The sequence below is a fragment of the Heterodontus francisci genome, chromosome 3, assembly GCF_036365525.1.
Source record: "Heterodontus francisci isolate sHetFra1 chromosome 3, sHetFra1.hap1, whole genome shotgun sequence".
In the NCBI taxonomy this organism is placed as follows: Eukaryota; Metazoa; Chordata; class Chondrichthyes; order Heterodontiformes; family Heterodontidae; genus Heterodontus; species Heterodontus francisci.
In genome coordinates, this window is record NC_090373.1 from 28,448,624 (window position 1) to 28,463,390 (window position 14,767).

General features: G+C 44.5%; 1 protein-coding gene across 1 annotated transcript in view; it reads right to left on the bottom strand.

Annotated features, from left to right (window-relative positions):
- Positions 1 to 13,355, bottom strand: part of strn (striatin, calmodulin binding protein) — a 103,838-nt gene extending 90,483 nt beyond the window's left edge. The window contains exon 1 of the mRNA XM_068020438.1: positions 12,821 to 13,355. Within this exon, the coding sequence (XP_067876539.1) occupies positions 12,821 to 13,078 (258 nt within the window). The 5' untranslated portion in view covers positions 13,079 to 13,355. The remainder of the gene's footprint in view (positions 1 to 12,820) is intronic.
- Between the last annotated feature and the right edge of the window lie 1,412 nt (positions 13,356 to 14,767).

Sequence of the window (14,767 nt, forward strand, 5' to 3'; positions counted from 1 at the left end):
AGAAACGCTGGAAATACTCAACAGGTCTGCAACATCTGTGGAGAGAGAAGCAGAGTTAATGTCTGCTTCTCTCTCCACAGATGCTGCCAGACCTGCCGAGTATTACCAGCATTTCTTGTTTTTATTTCAGATTTCCAGCATCCGCAGTATTTTGCTTTTATTTGAGGATACTGTATGTTTTATTGACTGCTGTCAACCTGCCCTGCTACCTTAAATGACATGCACATATATACCCAGGTCCCTCTATTTCTGCACCCCATTTAGAATTGTACCCTTTAATTTATATTGTCTCTCCATGTTCTTCCTACCAAAATGAATCACTTCACATTTCTCCACATTGAACTTCATCTGCCACTTGTCTTCCCATTCCACCAGGTTGTCTATGTCCTTTTGAAGTTCACAATGCTTCCAAGTTTCATGTCATCCATAAATTTTGAAATTGTGCCCTGTACACCAAGGTCCAAGTCATTAATATACATCAGGAAGAGCAATGGTCCCAACACTGACCCCTGTGGAACTCCACTACAAACCTTCCTCCAGGTAAAATAAAAATCCATTAACCATACTCAGTTGCCCATCACTCAGCTAATTTTGTACCCACGTTGCTATTGCTCCTTTTATTCCATGAGCTATAATTTTGCTCACATGTCTGTTGTGTGGCACTGTCTCGAATGCTTTTTGGAAGTCCATGTAAACCACATCAACAGCATTGCCCTCATCAACCCTCTCGGTTACCCGTTGAAAAAAACTCCAGCATGTTAGTTAAACATGATTTTCCCTTGACAAATCCATGCTGACTTTCCTTAATTAACCCGCATTTGTCCATGTGACCATTAATTTTGCCCTGAATTATTGTTTCTAGAAGTTTCCCCACCACCGAAGTTAATCTGACAGACCTGTAGTTGCAGGGCTTATCTTTACATCCTTTTTTGAACAAGAGTGCAACACATTTGCAATTCTCCAGTCCTCTGGCACCACCCCGGAATCTAAGAAAGACTGGAAAATTATGGCCAGCGCCTCCGTAATTTCCACTCTCACTTCCCTCAGCATCCTCGGATACATCCGGTCCTGGTGCTTTATCAAATTTTAAGTATAGACAGCCGATCTAATACTTCATCAATTTTAAATCCTTCTGCTGCATTAATTACCTCCTCTTTCACCATGGCGTGGGTAGCATCTTCTTCCTTGGTAAAGACAGATGCAAAGTATTCATTTTAATATCTCAGCCATTCCCCCTGCCTCCATGCGTAAATCCCCGTTTTGGTCCCTAATCCACCTTTTACCATCCTTTTACTATTGATAGGTCTATAGAAAACTTTGGGATTCCCTTTTATGTTAGCTGCCAGTCTCTTTTCATACTCTCCCTTTGCTTCTCTTATTTGCTTTTTCACTTCCCCTCTGAATCTTCTATATTCAGCCTGGTTCTCCATTGTATTAGCTACCTGACATCTGCCATCAGCACACTTTTTCTTCTTCATCTTCACCTCTATCTCCTTTGTCATCCAGAGAGCTCTGAATTTGTTTGATGGACTTTTCCCCTTCAAGGGAATATACCTTGACTGTGCCTGAACTATCAATTCTTTGAAGGTAGCCCATTGTTCAGTTACCGTTTTACCTGGCAACTTTTAATTCCAATTTATTTGGCCCAATTCCATTCTTACCCCATTGAAGTTGACTTTCCCCCAGTTAATTATTCTTACTCTAGATTGTTCATTGTCCTTTCCCATAAGTCAACCTAAACCTTATAATATAATGATCACTCTCCCCTAAATGTTCTCCTACTGATATTTGATCCACTTGGCCCACCTTATTCCCAAGAAACAGGTCCAGCAGTGCCTTCCCTCTCGACGGACTGGAAATATACTGTAGAAAATTTTCCAGAATACACTCCAGGAACTCTTGCCCCTCTCTACTCTTTACGCTACTACCATCCCAGTCTATATTCAGATGATTAAACTACCCTGTTAGAACTATAATTCTTGCACCTCTCTGCAATTTCCTCTACATCCTTTCCACTAGTTGGTGGCCTATAGACTACACTGAGCAATATAACTGCACCTTTTTTGTTCCTTAGCTGTAGCCAAATAGATTCCGTCCTCGACCCCTCTGGAATGTCCTTTCTCTCAAGCCTAATGCTCTCCTTAATCAATACTGTCATACTGTCACTCCTCTCCCTTTTCTTCCTTTCCTATCTTTCCTGAACACCTTCCATCCAGGCCCAAAATAGTAAGCACGCTTAATATGGGGTAAGTGGCACCTTTGTAATCGAAGCCGATGGCACAGGTAAATGGTGAACACCAATTGCCCGATGTAAGGGGCTGCCTGTGCCAAGTGAGACTGTCAGTGGTGAAGACTGTATATCTAATAATTGTGAAAGTACCCCATGGACCTCCCTGTCTGACGTGAAATTTAAAAGCACAACGTATTGGAAGTGCCTCCTTCTATTTCACTTGCACAAAGACCCAAAGAAATCAAGGCTGGTGTTCATTTGTAGGTTACAATTTACTAACATATGAAATTGATGGACAGGAGCAGACCAGCTGGTTCATCAAGCCTGCCACAACACAACCCAAATGCTCCCCAACTCTAAGTACATAAATACCTTCTTTGATAAACAGCTAAGTCAAGTGTGCACTGATGTTTGAAATAGACATGAGGAAACGCCACAGCTAAGAGGGCAATCGAGACATCGATGACCGACACACTGAGTGGAAGAGGCTCAGGCACATCCTCACTCACAAGGATATGCAGGTAGATTGAGGATGAGTCACAGTCCAAGGCTCCGCTTCATGATGCACTGTTTGCCGATCCTCGATTGACTTAAATTAAACTTCAATTAGCTTTCATGCAATTTATTAGAAAGATGGAACCTTATTCTTGCTACTTTTTTGTTGAATATTTACTTGGTATCAAAGTTGCATGCCATACCTCAACAATTAACCCCAAGTCTGTCGAAGACTTCAATACTGCTCCTCCAACCAAGAAGGCTCACTAGTATAATAAAAGCAAAATACTGCAGATGCTGGAAATCTGAAATAAAAACAAGAAATGCTGGAGATATTCAGCAGGTCTGGCAGCATCTGTGGTGAGAGCAGAGTTATTGTTTCATGTCAGTGACCCTTCTTCAGAAGGCTCACTAGTACTTCTCTTACATTCCTGGATAAGATTTGTTTTTTTAAATTGCCTGATTAGACACCACAGCTGAGAAAAGTATTACATACACCTTTCTCAGCTCTCTATTAAAGGGTCATTGCCCTCAAGAGCATACCTCCTATGCTCCAAATGCAAACACCTACATATTTTTACTCTTGCATCCTGCCTACTTTGAAATCAAGCCTCAAAGCATCATCTGCTCAAAATCATTCTTCGAAAGACCTCAAAACCTTTTTTCATTCAATTGGTAGTTAACTTAAGCTTGGGATCACCTCGTCACTACTTCCTCATTTACCTGATGACCCCACTCCAACAACACCTCCCCCACCAACTTGCTTGAAACCTGCCATCCTTTATGACAGGTGTGAAGATCTGTTCAGTTTTAGATAGTGAGAAATTAGATAATTCATCTGTATGTGAATGAGCTATCCCAAGTGGTGGTCCATGTTCATCAGTTTCCTATTTAGCTGTGCTGTTATACAGTATGGGAGCTTAATAAAAGAACGAGATTCATTTCTCATTTAAAGCTTTGATTCATGGACTCATGACTCAAAATTATTGAAGAGAACGGATGGCATAAAGTGAAGAACTGTAATCTATCTCCTGTTCCTTTTTTGCTTCTGAGTAACAGAACATAACTCTCATTAGTCACTTATCCAGAGGAAAATAGTCCATCAGTGGTTGAGAGAGATCAGGATTGTGTGGTGACATCCCATACTATTTCTGGTGCGTACACCAAAGGAGAGCGGGTTCATCATTCTCCCTATGTCCTATCAGAAGTATTGCACATGTTGCATTTCATTTCATTGGCAGCACAGCCTTGATTGTGGAAGCTGACTTTTGCGCAGAATAAAAGGAGGAAATAAACTGAATTATTAACACTGACAAAGGGTCAAGATCCAAAGTGCAGTGTCTTAATTAAAACCAACCATTAAATATACCCAAGTTAATCAGATATCAGGAAGTAGATCCTTTAATGTAACAAAGAAGGAATAGTGCTATGGCACAATACACATTCAATGCATCGCATTCCTGCTCTTTCGCCAGCACTATTACTGTAGTAACTAGCTGTTCTGCAGCTGCTAGTAGGCTGATTATGGCGCAAGTGCATGTGTTCTGCTGGCAACACTGCCAGAGGTTACAACTTTCACAAATGTCAAGCAAAAGCCACCAATTACACTGAAACCAGCATTAGTAATGGTGTACAAAATCAGTGTATAATTTGAATTGCAAACAAGAAAGATGTGAAATTTAACTCTCCTCTCCCCTAGTGGTGACAGAGTCCAGATCGCTCACAACCATAATTGTCACCATAATTCATTGGTACCAACATGCCACAAAAACGCTCACTTAAGACAAAGCTCTTCAATGCCATGTGACTATCTTTCTTGTGTGGTGACCTTAATTCATCATCAGCAATTTCTCCCATCACTAGTGACAGATATGTAACCACCAGCAGTGACTTAATCATATGGCTCAAAATTCTGCATCCAGATACAACTTAAGATTAGGACATAGTTTATAACTGCAGGACACCCACCTCCTGCTTCTTTGATTCTATTCCCACTAAACTCCTGATCGCACAACTTCCCTCCCTGGCTTCTATGTTAGCTCATACTAATTGTTCCTTCTCAGGTATTGTCCCCCTCTCCTTCAAATCTGCCGTTGTCACCCCTCTCCTCATAACAGAACAACCCTTGACCCTTTCCATCCTTGCAAACTGATGCCCCATCTCCAATTTCCCTTTCCACGCCAAAGTCCTTGAGCATGTTACCTCCCGAATCCATGCCCATTCTTACTGGAACTCCACGTTTAAATCCCTTCAATGAGGTTTCCGCCCTGACAAAGTTCCAAAATGCCTTCAAAATGACAAAGGTAAATTATTCCTTCTTGTCCTGTCTGCACCATTTGATCACACCATCCTCCTCAAACACCTCCCTGATGTCATTCAGCTGTGTGGGACTGCACTCAACTGTTCCCATTCTTATCCAATCATAGCCAGAAAATCAGCTGCAATGGCTTCTCTTCCCATTCCCGCTCCGATATCTATGTCCTCAACGGTCTACCCTTGACCCCCCTATTTCTCAGAGGGCGGAGTTCCAGAGCGGTAAGTATATAAAAAAAAACTTACCTCGGGGATTCTCGGAGGGCGGAGTTCTGGAGCGGTGAGTTTACAGAGTAAGTTACCTCGGGTGGAAAAAAAAACTGAAAAAGTGACGTCACAGGAAAGCTGTGACCTGATTGGCTGGTAGGGAACCTGTACCGAATTTGAAAATAAAACTGATAAAAATTGATTAAAACACTAATTAACTAATTAATAAGTAGAGTAACTAAACCAGAGGGAGGAGATTACTGTATTTAGACAGCATTTAATATTTATTGTAAAAATATAGCACTAGGGACCACATAGTGAAGTGCATCATAATTTAGTAAGGATTTAATAAATATTTATTTATTTTATATCAATTAACTAATTAGTGATAGAAATGACAATTAGAGGGGTGAAGTGCTTCACCTGAGAGATGTGGGAAGTCCGTGATGCTTCCAGCATTCCGGGCGACTACATCTGCAGGAAGTGTACCCAGTTGCAGCTCCTCACAGACTGCATGGATCGGTTGGAGTGGCAACTGGATGCACTTCGGAGCATGCAGGTGGCGGAAAGCGTCATAGACAGGAGTTTTAGAGAAGTGGTTACACCCAAGGTGCAGGCAGATAGATGGGTGACTGCTAGAAGGGGCAGGCAGTCAGTGCAGGAATCCCCTGTGGCTATCCCCCTCTCTAACAAGTATACCGTTTTGGATACTGTTGAGGGGGATGGCCTATCAGGGGAAAACAGCAGCAGCCAGAGCAGTGGCACCACAGGTGGCACTGTTGTTCAGCAGGGAGGGACAAAGTGCAGGAGAGCAATAGTTATAGGGGACTCTATAGTCAGGGGCACAGATAGGCGCTTCTGTGGACGTGAAAGAGACTCCAGGAAGGTATGTTGCCTCCCTGGTGCCAGGGTCAAGGATGTCTCTGAACAGACAGAGGACATTCTGAAGGGGGAGGGTGAACGGCCAGAGGTTGTGGTACACATCGGTACCAATGACATAGGCAGGAAGAGTGATGAGGTCCTGCAGGGGGAGTTTAGGGAGTTAGGTAGTAAGTTAAAAAACAGGACCTCTAGGGTTGTAATCTCTGGATTACTCCCTGTGCCACGTGCCAGTGAGGCTAGAAATAGGAAGATAGTGCAGCTAAACACGTGGCTGAGCAGCTGGTGTAGAAGGGAGGGTTTCAGATATCTGGCCCATTGGGCTCTCTTCAGGGACAAATAGGACCTGTACAAGAAGGACGGGTTGCATCTAAACTGGAAGGGCACTAATATCCTGGCTGCAAGGTTTGCTAGCGTCACTCGGGAGGGTTTAAACTAGTGTGGCAGGGGGGTGGGAACCAGAGCAGTAGGACAGCTAGTGAAGTAAATGAGGAGGACACAGTAAATAAAGCCAGTAGGACTAAGAGGAAGAGCAGGCAGGGAGATGTTGGTGAGCACAGCGGGACTGGTGGTCTGAAGTGCGTTTGTTTCAATGCGAGAAGTATATGGGTGGAGCTCAGGAATAGGAAGGGTGCAGTCACGATGTTGGGGGTTTACTACAGGCCTCCCAACAGCCAGCGGGAGGTAGAGGAGCAGATATATAGACAGATTTTGGAAAGATGTAAAGGTAACAGGGTTGTAGTGGTGGGTGATTTTAACTTCCCCAATATTGACTGGGACTCACTTAGTGCTAGGGGCTTGGATGGGGCAGAATTTGTGAGGAGCATCCAGGAGGGCTTCTTGAAACAGTATGTAGATAGTCAAACTAGGGATGGGGCCATTCTGGACCTGGTATTGGGGAATGAGCCCAGCCAGGTGGTCGAAGTTTCAGTGGGGGAGCATTTCGGGAGCAGTGACCATAATTCCATAAGTTTTAAGGTACTTGTGGATAAGGATAAGAGTAGTCCTCGGGTGAAGGTGCTAAATTGGGGGGGGGGGAAGGCTAATTATAACAATATTAGGCAGGAACTGAAGAATTTAGATTGGGGGCGGCTGTTTGAGGGTAAATCAACATCTGACATGTGGGAGTCTTTCAAACGTCAGCTGATCAGAATCCAGGACCAGCATGTTCCTGTGAGGAAGAAAGACAAGTTTGGCAAGTTTCGGGAAGCTTGGATAACACGGGATATTGTGAGCCTAGTCAAAAAGAAAAAGGAAGCATTTGTAAGGGCTGGAAGGCTAGGAACAGACGAATCCCTTGAGGAATATAAAGACAGTAGGAAGGAACTTAAGCAAGGACTTAGGAGGGCTAAAAGGGGTCATGAAAAGTCATTGGCAAACAGGATTAAGGAAAATCCTAAGGCTTTTTATACATATATAAAGAGCAAGAGGGTACCCAGGGAAAGGGTTGGCCCACTCAAGGACAGAGATGGGAATCTATGCGTGGAGCCAGAGGAAATGGGTGAGGTGCTAAATGAGTACTTTGCATCAGTATTCACCAAGGAGAAGGACTTGGTGGATGATGAGCCTAGGGAAGGGAGTGCAGATAGTCTTAGTCATCTCATTATCAAAAAGGAGGTGGTGTTGGGTGTCTTGCAAAGCATTAAGGTCGATAAGTCCCCATGGTCTGATGGGATCTACCCTAGAATACTGAGGGAGGCAAGGGAAGAAATTGCTGGGGCCTTGACAGAAATCTTTGCATCCTCATTGGCTACAGGTGAGGTCCCAGAGGACTGGAGAATAGCCAATGTTGTGCCTTTGTTTAAGAAGAGTGGCAAGGATAATCCAGGAAATTATAGGCCGGTGAGCCTTACGTCAGTGGTAGGGAAACTATTAGAAAGGATTCTTCGGGACAGGATTTACTCCCATTTGGAAACAAACGAACTTATTAGCGAGAGACAGCATGGTTTTGTGAAGGGGAGGGTCGTGTCTTACTAATTTGATTGAGTTTTTTGAGGAAGTGACGAAGATGATTGATGAAGGGTGGTGGATGTGGTCTATATGGACTTTAGTAAAGCCTTTGACAAGGTCCCGCATGGCAGACTGGTGCAAAAGGTGAAGTCACACAGGATCAGAGGTGAGCTGGCAAGATGGATACAGAACTGGCTCAGTCACAGAAGACAGAGGGTAACAGTGGATGGGTGTTTTTCTGAATGGAGGGATGTGACTAGTGGTGTTCCGCAGGGATCAGTGCTGGGACCTTTGCTGTTTGTAGTATATATAAATGATTTGGAGGAAAATGTAGCTGGTCTGATTAGTAAGTTTGCGGACGACACAAAGGTTGGCGGAGTTGCGGATAATGATGAGGATTGTCAGAGGATACAGCAGGATATAGATCGGTTGGAGACTTGGGCGGAGAAATGGCAGATGGAGTTTAATCCGGACAAATGTGAGGTAATGCATTTTGGAAGGTCTAATGCAGGTGGGAGATATACAGTAAATGGCAGAACCCTTATGAGTATTGACAGGCAGAGAGATCTGGGCGTACAGGTCCACAGGTCACTGAAAGTGGCAACGCAGGTGAATAAGGTAGTCAAGAAGGCATACGGCATGCTTGCCTTCATCGGTCGGGGCATAGAGTATAAAAATTGGCAAGTCATGTTGCAGCTGTACAGAACCTTAGTTAGGCCACACTTAGAATATTGCGTGCAATTCTGGTTGCCACACTACCAGAAGGACGTGGAGGCTTTGGAGAGGGTACAGAGGAGGTTTACCAGGATGTTGCCTGGTCTGGAGGGCATTAGTTATGAGGAGAGGTTGGAAAAACTCGGACTGTTTGCACTGGAACGACGGAGGTGGAGGGGCGACATGATAGAGGTTTACAAAGTTATGAGCGGCATGGACAGAGTGGATAGTCAGAAGCTTTTTCCCAGGGTGGCAGAGTCAGTTACTAGGGGACATAGGTTTAAGGTGCGAGGGGCAAAGTTTAGAGGGGTTGTGCTAGGCAAGTTTTTTTCTTTTTACAGAGGGTGGCGAGTGCCTGGAACTTGCTGCCAGGGGAGGTGGTGGAAGCAGATACAATAGCGATGTTTAAGAGACATCTTGACAAATATATGAATAGGAAGGGAATAGAGGGATATGGGCCCCGGAAGTGCAGAAGGTGTTAGTTTCGGCAGGCATCAAGATCGGCGCAGGCTTGGAGGGCCGAATGGCCTGTTACTGTGCTGTACTGTTCTTTGTTCTCATCTACATGCTGCCACTCAGCAACATCATCTGAAAACACAATATCGGTTTCCAAAATATGCTGATGGCACCCAGCTCTACCTCATCACCATCTCTCGACTCCAAGGTTCCCAAGACCAAAGCCATTGTTTTCAGTCCCCACAACAAACCAATCTCTATCCACCAACTCTATCCCTCTCTCTGGCAACCATCTGAGGCTGAAACAGACTGTTTGTAACTTTGGTGTCATTTTGACCCCGAGATGAGCTTTCGACCGCATAGCCTTACCATCACTAAGACTGCCTCTGTAACACTGCCTGAATCCACCCCTGCCAAAGGTCACCTGCTGAAACCCTCAAGCATTTGTTACCTCTCGACTGGATACTCCAATACACTCCTGGCTCCATTTTATATCCTCCGTAAACTTAAAGTCATTCAAAACTCTGCTGACCACGTTCTAACGCACATCAAGCCCCAATCACCCAAGTGCTTGCTGACCCATGTTGGCTCCTGGTTAAGCAACTGCTTTATTTTAAAATTCTCATGCTTATTTTAAAATCCCTCCATGGCCTTACCATCCCCATTTCTGTAATCTCCTCCAGCCCTACAACCCTCCAATTCGGAACTTGAGCATCCCCGACTTTAAAGGCTCCACCAACAAAAACAAGAAATGCTGGAATCACTCAGCAGGTCTGGCAGCATCTGTGGAAAGAGAAGCAGAGTTAACGTTTCGGGTCAGTGACCCTTCTTCGGAACTGACAAATATTAGAAAATTCACAGATTATAAACAAGTGAGGTGGGGGTGGGGCAAGAGATAACAAAGGAGAAGGTGCAGATTGGACCAGGCCTGAATCCACCCCTGCCAAAGGTCACCTGCTGAAACCCTCAAGCATTTGTTACCTCTCGACTTGACTACTCCAATACACTCCTGGCACCTTCTCCTTTGTTATCTCTTGCCCCACCCCCACCTCACTTGTTTATAATCTGTGAATTTTCTAATATTTGTCAGTTCCGAAGAAGGGTCACTGACCCGAAACGTTAACTCTGCTTCTCTTTCCACAGATGCTGCCAGACCTGCTGAGTGATTCCAGCATTTCTTGTTTTTGTTTCAGATTTCCAGCATCCGCAGTATTTTGCTTTTATTTAAAGGCTCCACCACTAGCAACTGTGCCTTTAGCTGCCAAGGCCCTAAGCTCTGGAATTCCCACCCTAAAATACTCCTCTCTTTACTCATTTAAGATGCTCTTTAAAACCTCTTTGACCAAGCCTTTGGTCATCTACCCTAATACCTCCATGTGGCTCAGTGTCAAATTTTGTTTAATAATGTTCCAGCGAACCACCTTGGGATGTTTTACGTTAAAGGTGCGATATAAATACAAGTAGTAGTTGTTGTACTTCCAAGCGTTTTTCCAGCAATTCAATAAGACATAAGACAATTGTTTTACAGAAATCCCAGCATCAATGCCGAACTAGAAGAGCTCTTTGGAGGAATAGGAAACAGAAAATCTGGGGAGATACATGTTACAGCCACTGAAAATACTTGCTTCCAGAACAATTACTTCAACCATGCTGAGCTGGTCAGTAATTCAAGAATTTACCTCAGTGTCAGCTACAGTACTTGGATTGCATATGGCTAGAGATTACGAGTGAAGTGCCAAAACAGACCTTAGTATATTATAAATGCAAAATCCTTGCACTTGATTATAGGAGCGTGTTCAACACACAAGAGAGTAAATTGAAGTCTCAGCTTTCCATTTATTTTTACTTTAATTTATACAACTAGAATAGCTGGGATTGCTTCATATCCTGTGGGATCCTGAAAACAATGCAGTAAGCATATTAATAGAATCAAATGCATCAACAGTATCCCATGGTTACTTCCTGACAATACGCAAATGGAGAGCTCACTCAAGATAGATGTGCAATCAAGATCTTCTTTTTGGGCCTGCTCTAAACAAAAAATAGTGGAACAAAGATTTTTTTGATCCTCTGTTTATAATTTTATTCTATTTCTTAGAACATTGGACAATCTCGCAAGCCTTTCGGCAATTTTACAATCATTTCCTCCTCCCAGCATCCCTTTGAAGCACTGCAAGGCACGGTGCAAGTTGTTGAAATGCAGTCTTGAACTACAAACATTATGTGCTACGCTAAACAGCAAGGTATGCAAGATTCAGCAATGTCACATACAGACCTCCTACCAAGGGATGCAAACTATTATATTATCACCCAAAATGAAAATATTTTGAGATGTTAAGAGGAAGGTACTCTGGTTGGTGTACCTTGATCAACAATCGCAGATCATTTTCTGGAGAGTTGATTAACTCTGGATGCTCAATTCTGTTCTGATACATCATCAGGAATCCTCTGCACTACAGCAACAACCACTATAACCACATTTAGCTATTCAGAACTGTTTTACTTCCTCAGGAATGTCATTGTGTAACCTTTGGTTACAAAGATTCACTGATAGTACAACACAAACACTAAATTACAGATTTAAAAATCTATATTGGCAAGGAGACCAAAGGTGACTCTCCTCTTCCTCCTCCACCCATCTCGCAGAATACCAACCCCTGACTCACTTACCAACATTTTAATTCACCGATGCTTAACAAAAAACTGACAACATTCCAGCTGAAGTGAACTGACCCAGATTGATCCATGCAGATTGGATCAGAGAATGATACAAGAAAAAGATAGTGGATTGAGCAGCAGCTGGAGGAGAAAGAGTGATTGTTCAACTATAAGTTTTGCCCAACACATCATAGAATCATACAACACAGGTCATTTGACTCCCAGTTCTTTGGTATTCAGTAAGTTCCGCTCTCCTGCTCTTTCCTCTTAACCCTACAATTCTCCCTTCCCAACTATTTAGCCAATTCCCATTACTACTAAAATTTGCTTCAACTATCCTTTCAGGCAGTAGATTTCAGATCACAACTCACCACGTCCATAAAAACTCTGGTTCTTTTGCAATTATCTTAAACCTGGATCCTCTGGTTATCGACAATCCTGACTAACTTCCTACATATATTCCCAGATATTTATGTAGCATTCCGTAGAACGATACAGCACAAGAGGTGTCCATTCGACCCATCATGGCTGTGCTGGCTCTTTAAAAGAGCTTTCCAATTAATGTCACTCTCCTGCTCTTTCCCCTCAACCAGCAAATGCTCCTCCTTCAAGTACTTATCTAACTACCTTTTCAAAGTTATTACTGCACCTGTTTCTTATACGGGCACTACATCCCGAGCAATCTTGCAGGGTCCTCCGATTTAAACTATCAATCCGGGAGATGAGAGCTCAAAGCGAAGGAGGAGCCTTCAAAAAAAAAAATCAACCCTTTTTTGACAGCAGCAACAGGCGGGCCGGGGTGACCGCCATCTTAATGTGTCGCCCGCCCCCTCACCCTAATTATCGGCATAGGAGACAGTACCAGAGGGTCCAGGCATGAAGCGCGGCCTAGCGCTGCTCACCCCACTCCACATTTACCTGTAACTCCGCCCTATCCACTTCCCACTGCGTCCTCTCCACCTCGAAACGGGCCCACTCGTGCTGCAGGAAGTGCAGGATCCCCGGGATGTTGTACTGCGGCCTCTGAGCTTCCCCCTCAGATCCGGGCTGTTGTTGCTGCGGCTGCAGGCTCCTGCCGCCGATTCCCGGGCCGCCTCCTCCTGTGCCGACACTACCGCCGCCGCTCAGCACCGAGTTATTGCCGAAGAACACCCCGGCTCCCGGGTGTTCGTCCATGGCTGGGCCCCAAAACCCTTCGTCCGTCGCCTCGGCCTCCACGCCGACGGCTGCGACCGCGGTGACGCCGCCCCGGCCGTCAGCCCGATGCCGCCTCTCCTCCCTCCGGTTGATTGCGCGTGCGAGGCCGGCCGTTAGAATTTAAACCGCGGCGTGTGATCCATGGCTGCGGCCGGCTCCAAAGGCGCTCTCGCTGCTGCTGCTACCGCCGCCGCTCACTCCGCTGTCACCACACCAACCAACCACCCACCGACGGTTTGCCGCTGTCACTGCCCCACCCCCCCCTCTCGCGCCAGGCGCGCGTGCGTATCCGTCAGACCCCGCCCCCCTCGCCAGGCGCGCGCTCCCTTATCGTCAAATTCACCTCTCTGCCCCACTGACGTCACGCACATCAACCGTCATAAAGCGCACAGGTTCGCTCGACCCTGCCCCCTCCCCTTCTCCTCTTTTTAAACGGAGCGCCGTCGACAGTTCCGCGCGTGCGTACCGCCTGTCGCCGAGCCTGACTGCCCCGCCTCCTCTCCGCCGGCATTTCTTCGCCGCCCACTCGCGCGCGATTAACTGTCAACATAATAAGGGTGCGTTCACGCGTGCGTGCGTGCGTGGATCCGCTCGACGCCCCAGGCAAACGCACACTCCGCCAGCGCCCCCAACCTCCCTCCGTCAGCAGGATAGAGTGGTTTCTGGTGACGTCCACTTGACCACTTTGCCGTTAGCCATTTTGAGTGTTAAAAAAAGGAAAATAGAATTTTGGACATGGTCAAAACCTTCAATACAAAAGAAAATTTAAAGTGCTGTAAATCTGAAACTTTAAATTAAAAGCCCAAAAATGCAAATACACAGCTGGTCTGTTATATGAAACATAATTGTCCTGGCCAATATTTATCCCTCAGTTAACATCACAAAAACAGATTATCTGCTCATTATCACATTGCTATTTGTGAGAGCTTGCTGTGCACAAATTGGCTGCCAATTTCCTACAACAGTGGCTACACTTCAAAAGTACCTCATTGGCTGCAAAGCGTTTTGGGATCGTCTGTGGTCGTGAAAGGTGCTATACAAATGAAAGTCTTTTATTTTTAACTAGTCAGAATTCGTAAAAATGAATTTTTGTCAACTAAATTGAATTAAAATTTAAAGCACTAAAAATAAAATTGCAAATGCTGAAAATCTGAACTAAAGAAAACAGAAAGAGTCAGGATATCCAGCAGGTCATTCAGCCTCTGGAAAGCCAAATCTTACACCCACAGTGTTAACTATTGATGCTGCTTTTCCTAGCTGCATTGTCAACATTTTCTGTTTTTATTGCATGTAGACAAACACACACTGGTCAATGCTGCAGCTACTTCTGGGAAATGAAGTGGAGTAAGTAGGTAATGTAAGTAGGTAACAGTGATTTGAAAATATTAGGCTTGAAATGAAAATTGAAAAAAAGAAACAGTCAAAGACCAAGATGTTCAACTGGGAAAAAACACTTTTAATGAGAGATGAATGGAACTAATCCAGATTAATTGGGGGAAGAATTGGCAGGAAAAAGATGCACAAATACTGTGAAATGTACAAAAAGCTGATTATAGTACAGATGTGGCATAGTCCCAGAAGAGGAAAATGTAGATGAGTGGAGAAAATAAAAATAAAATGAGACTCACAACAAAGGTATATGAAAATTCTTGGGATAATAATTTATAA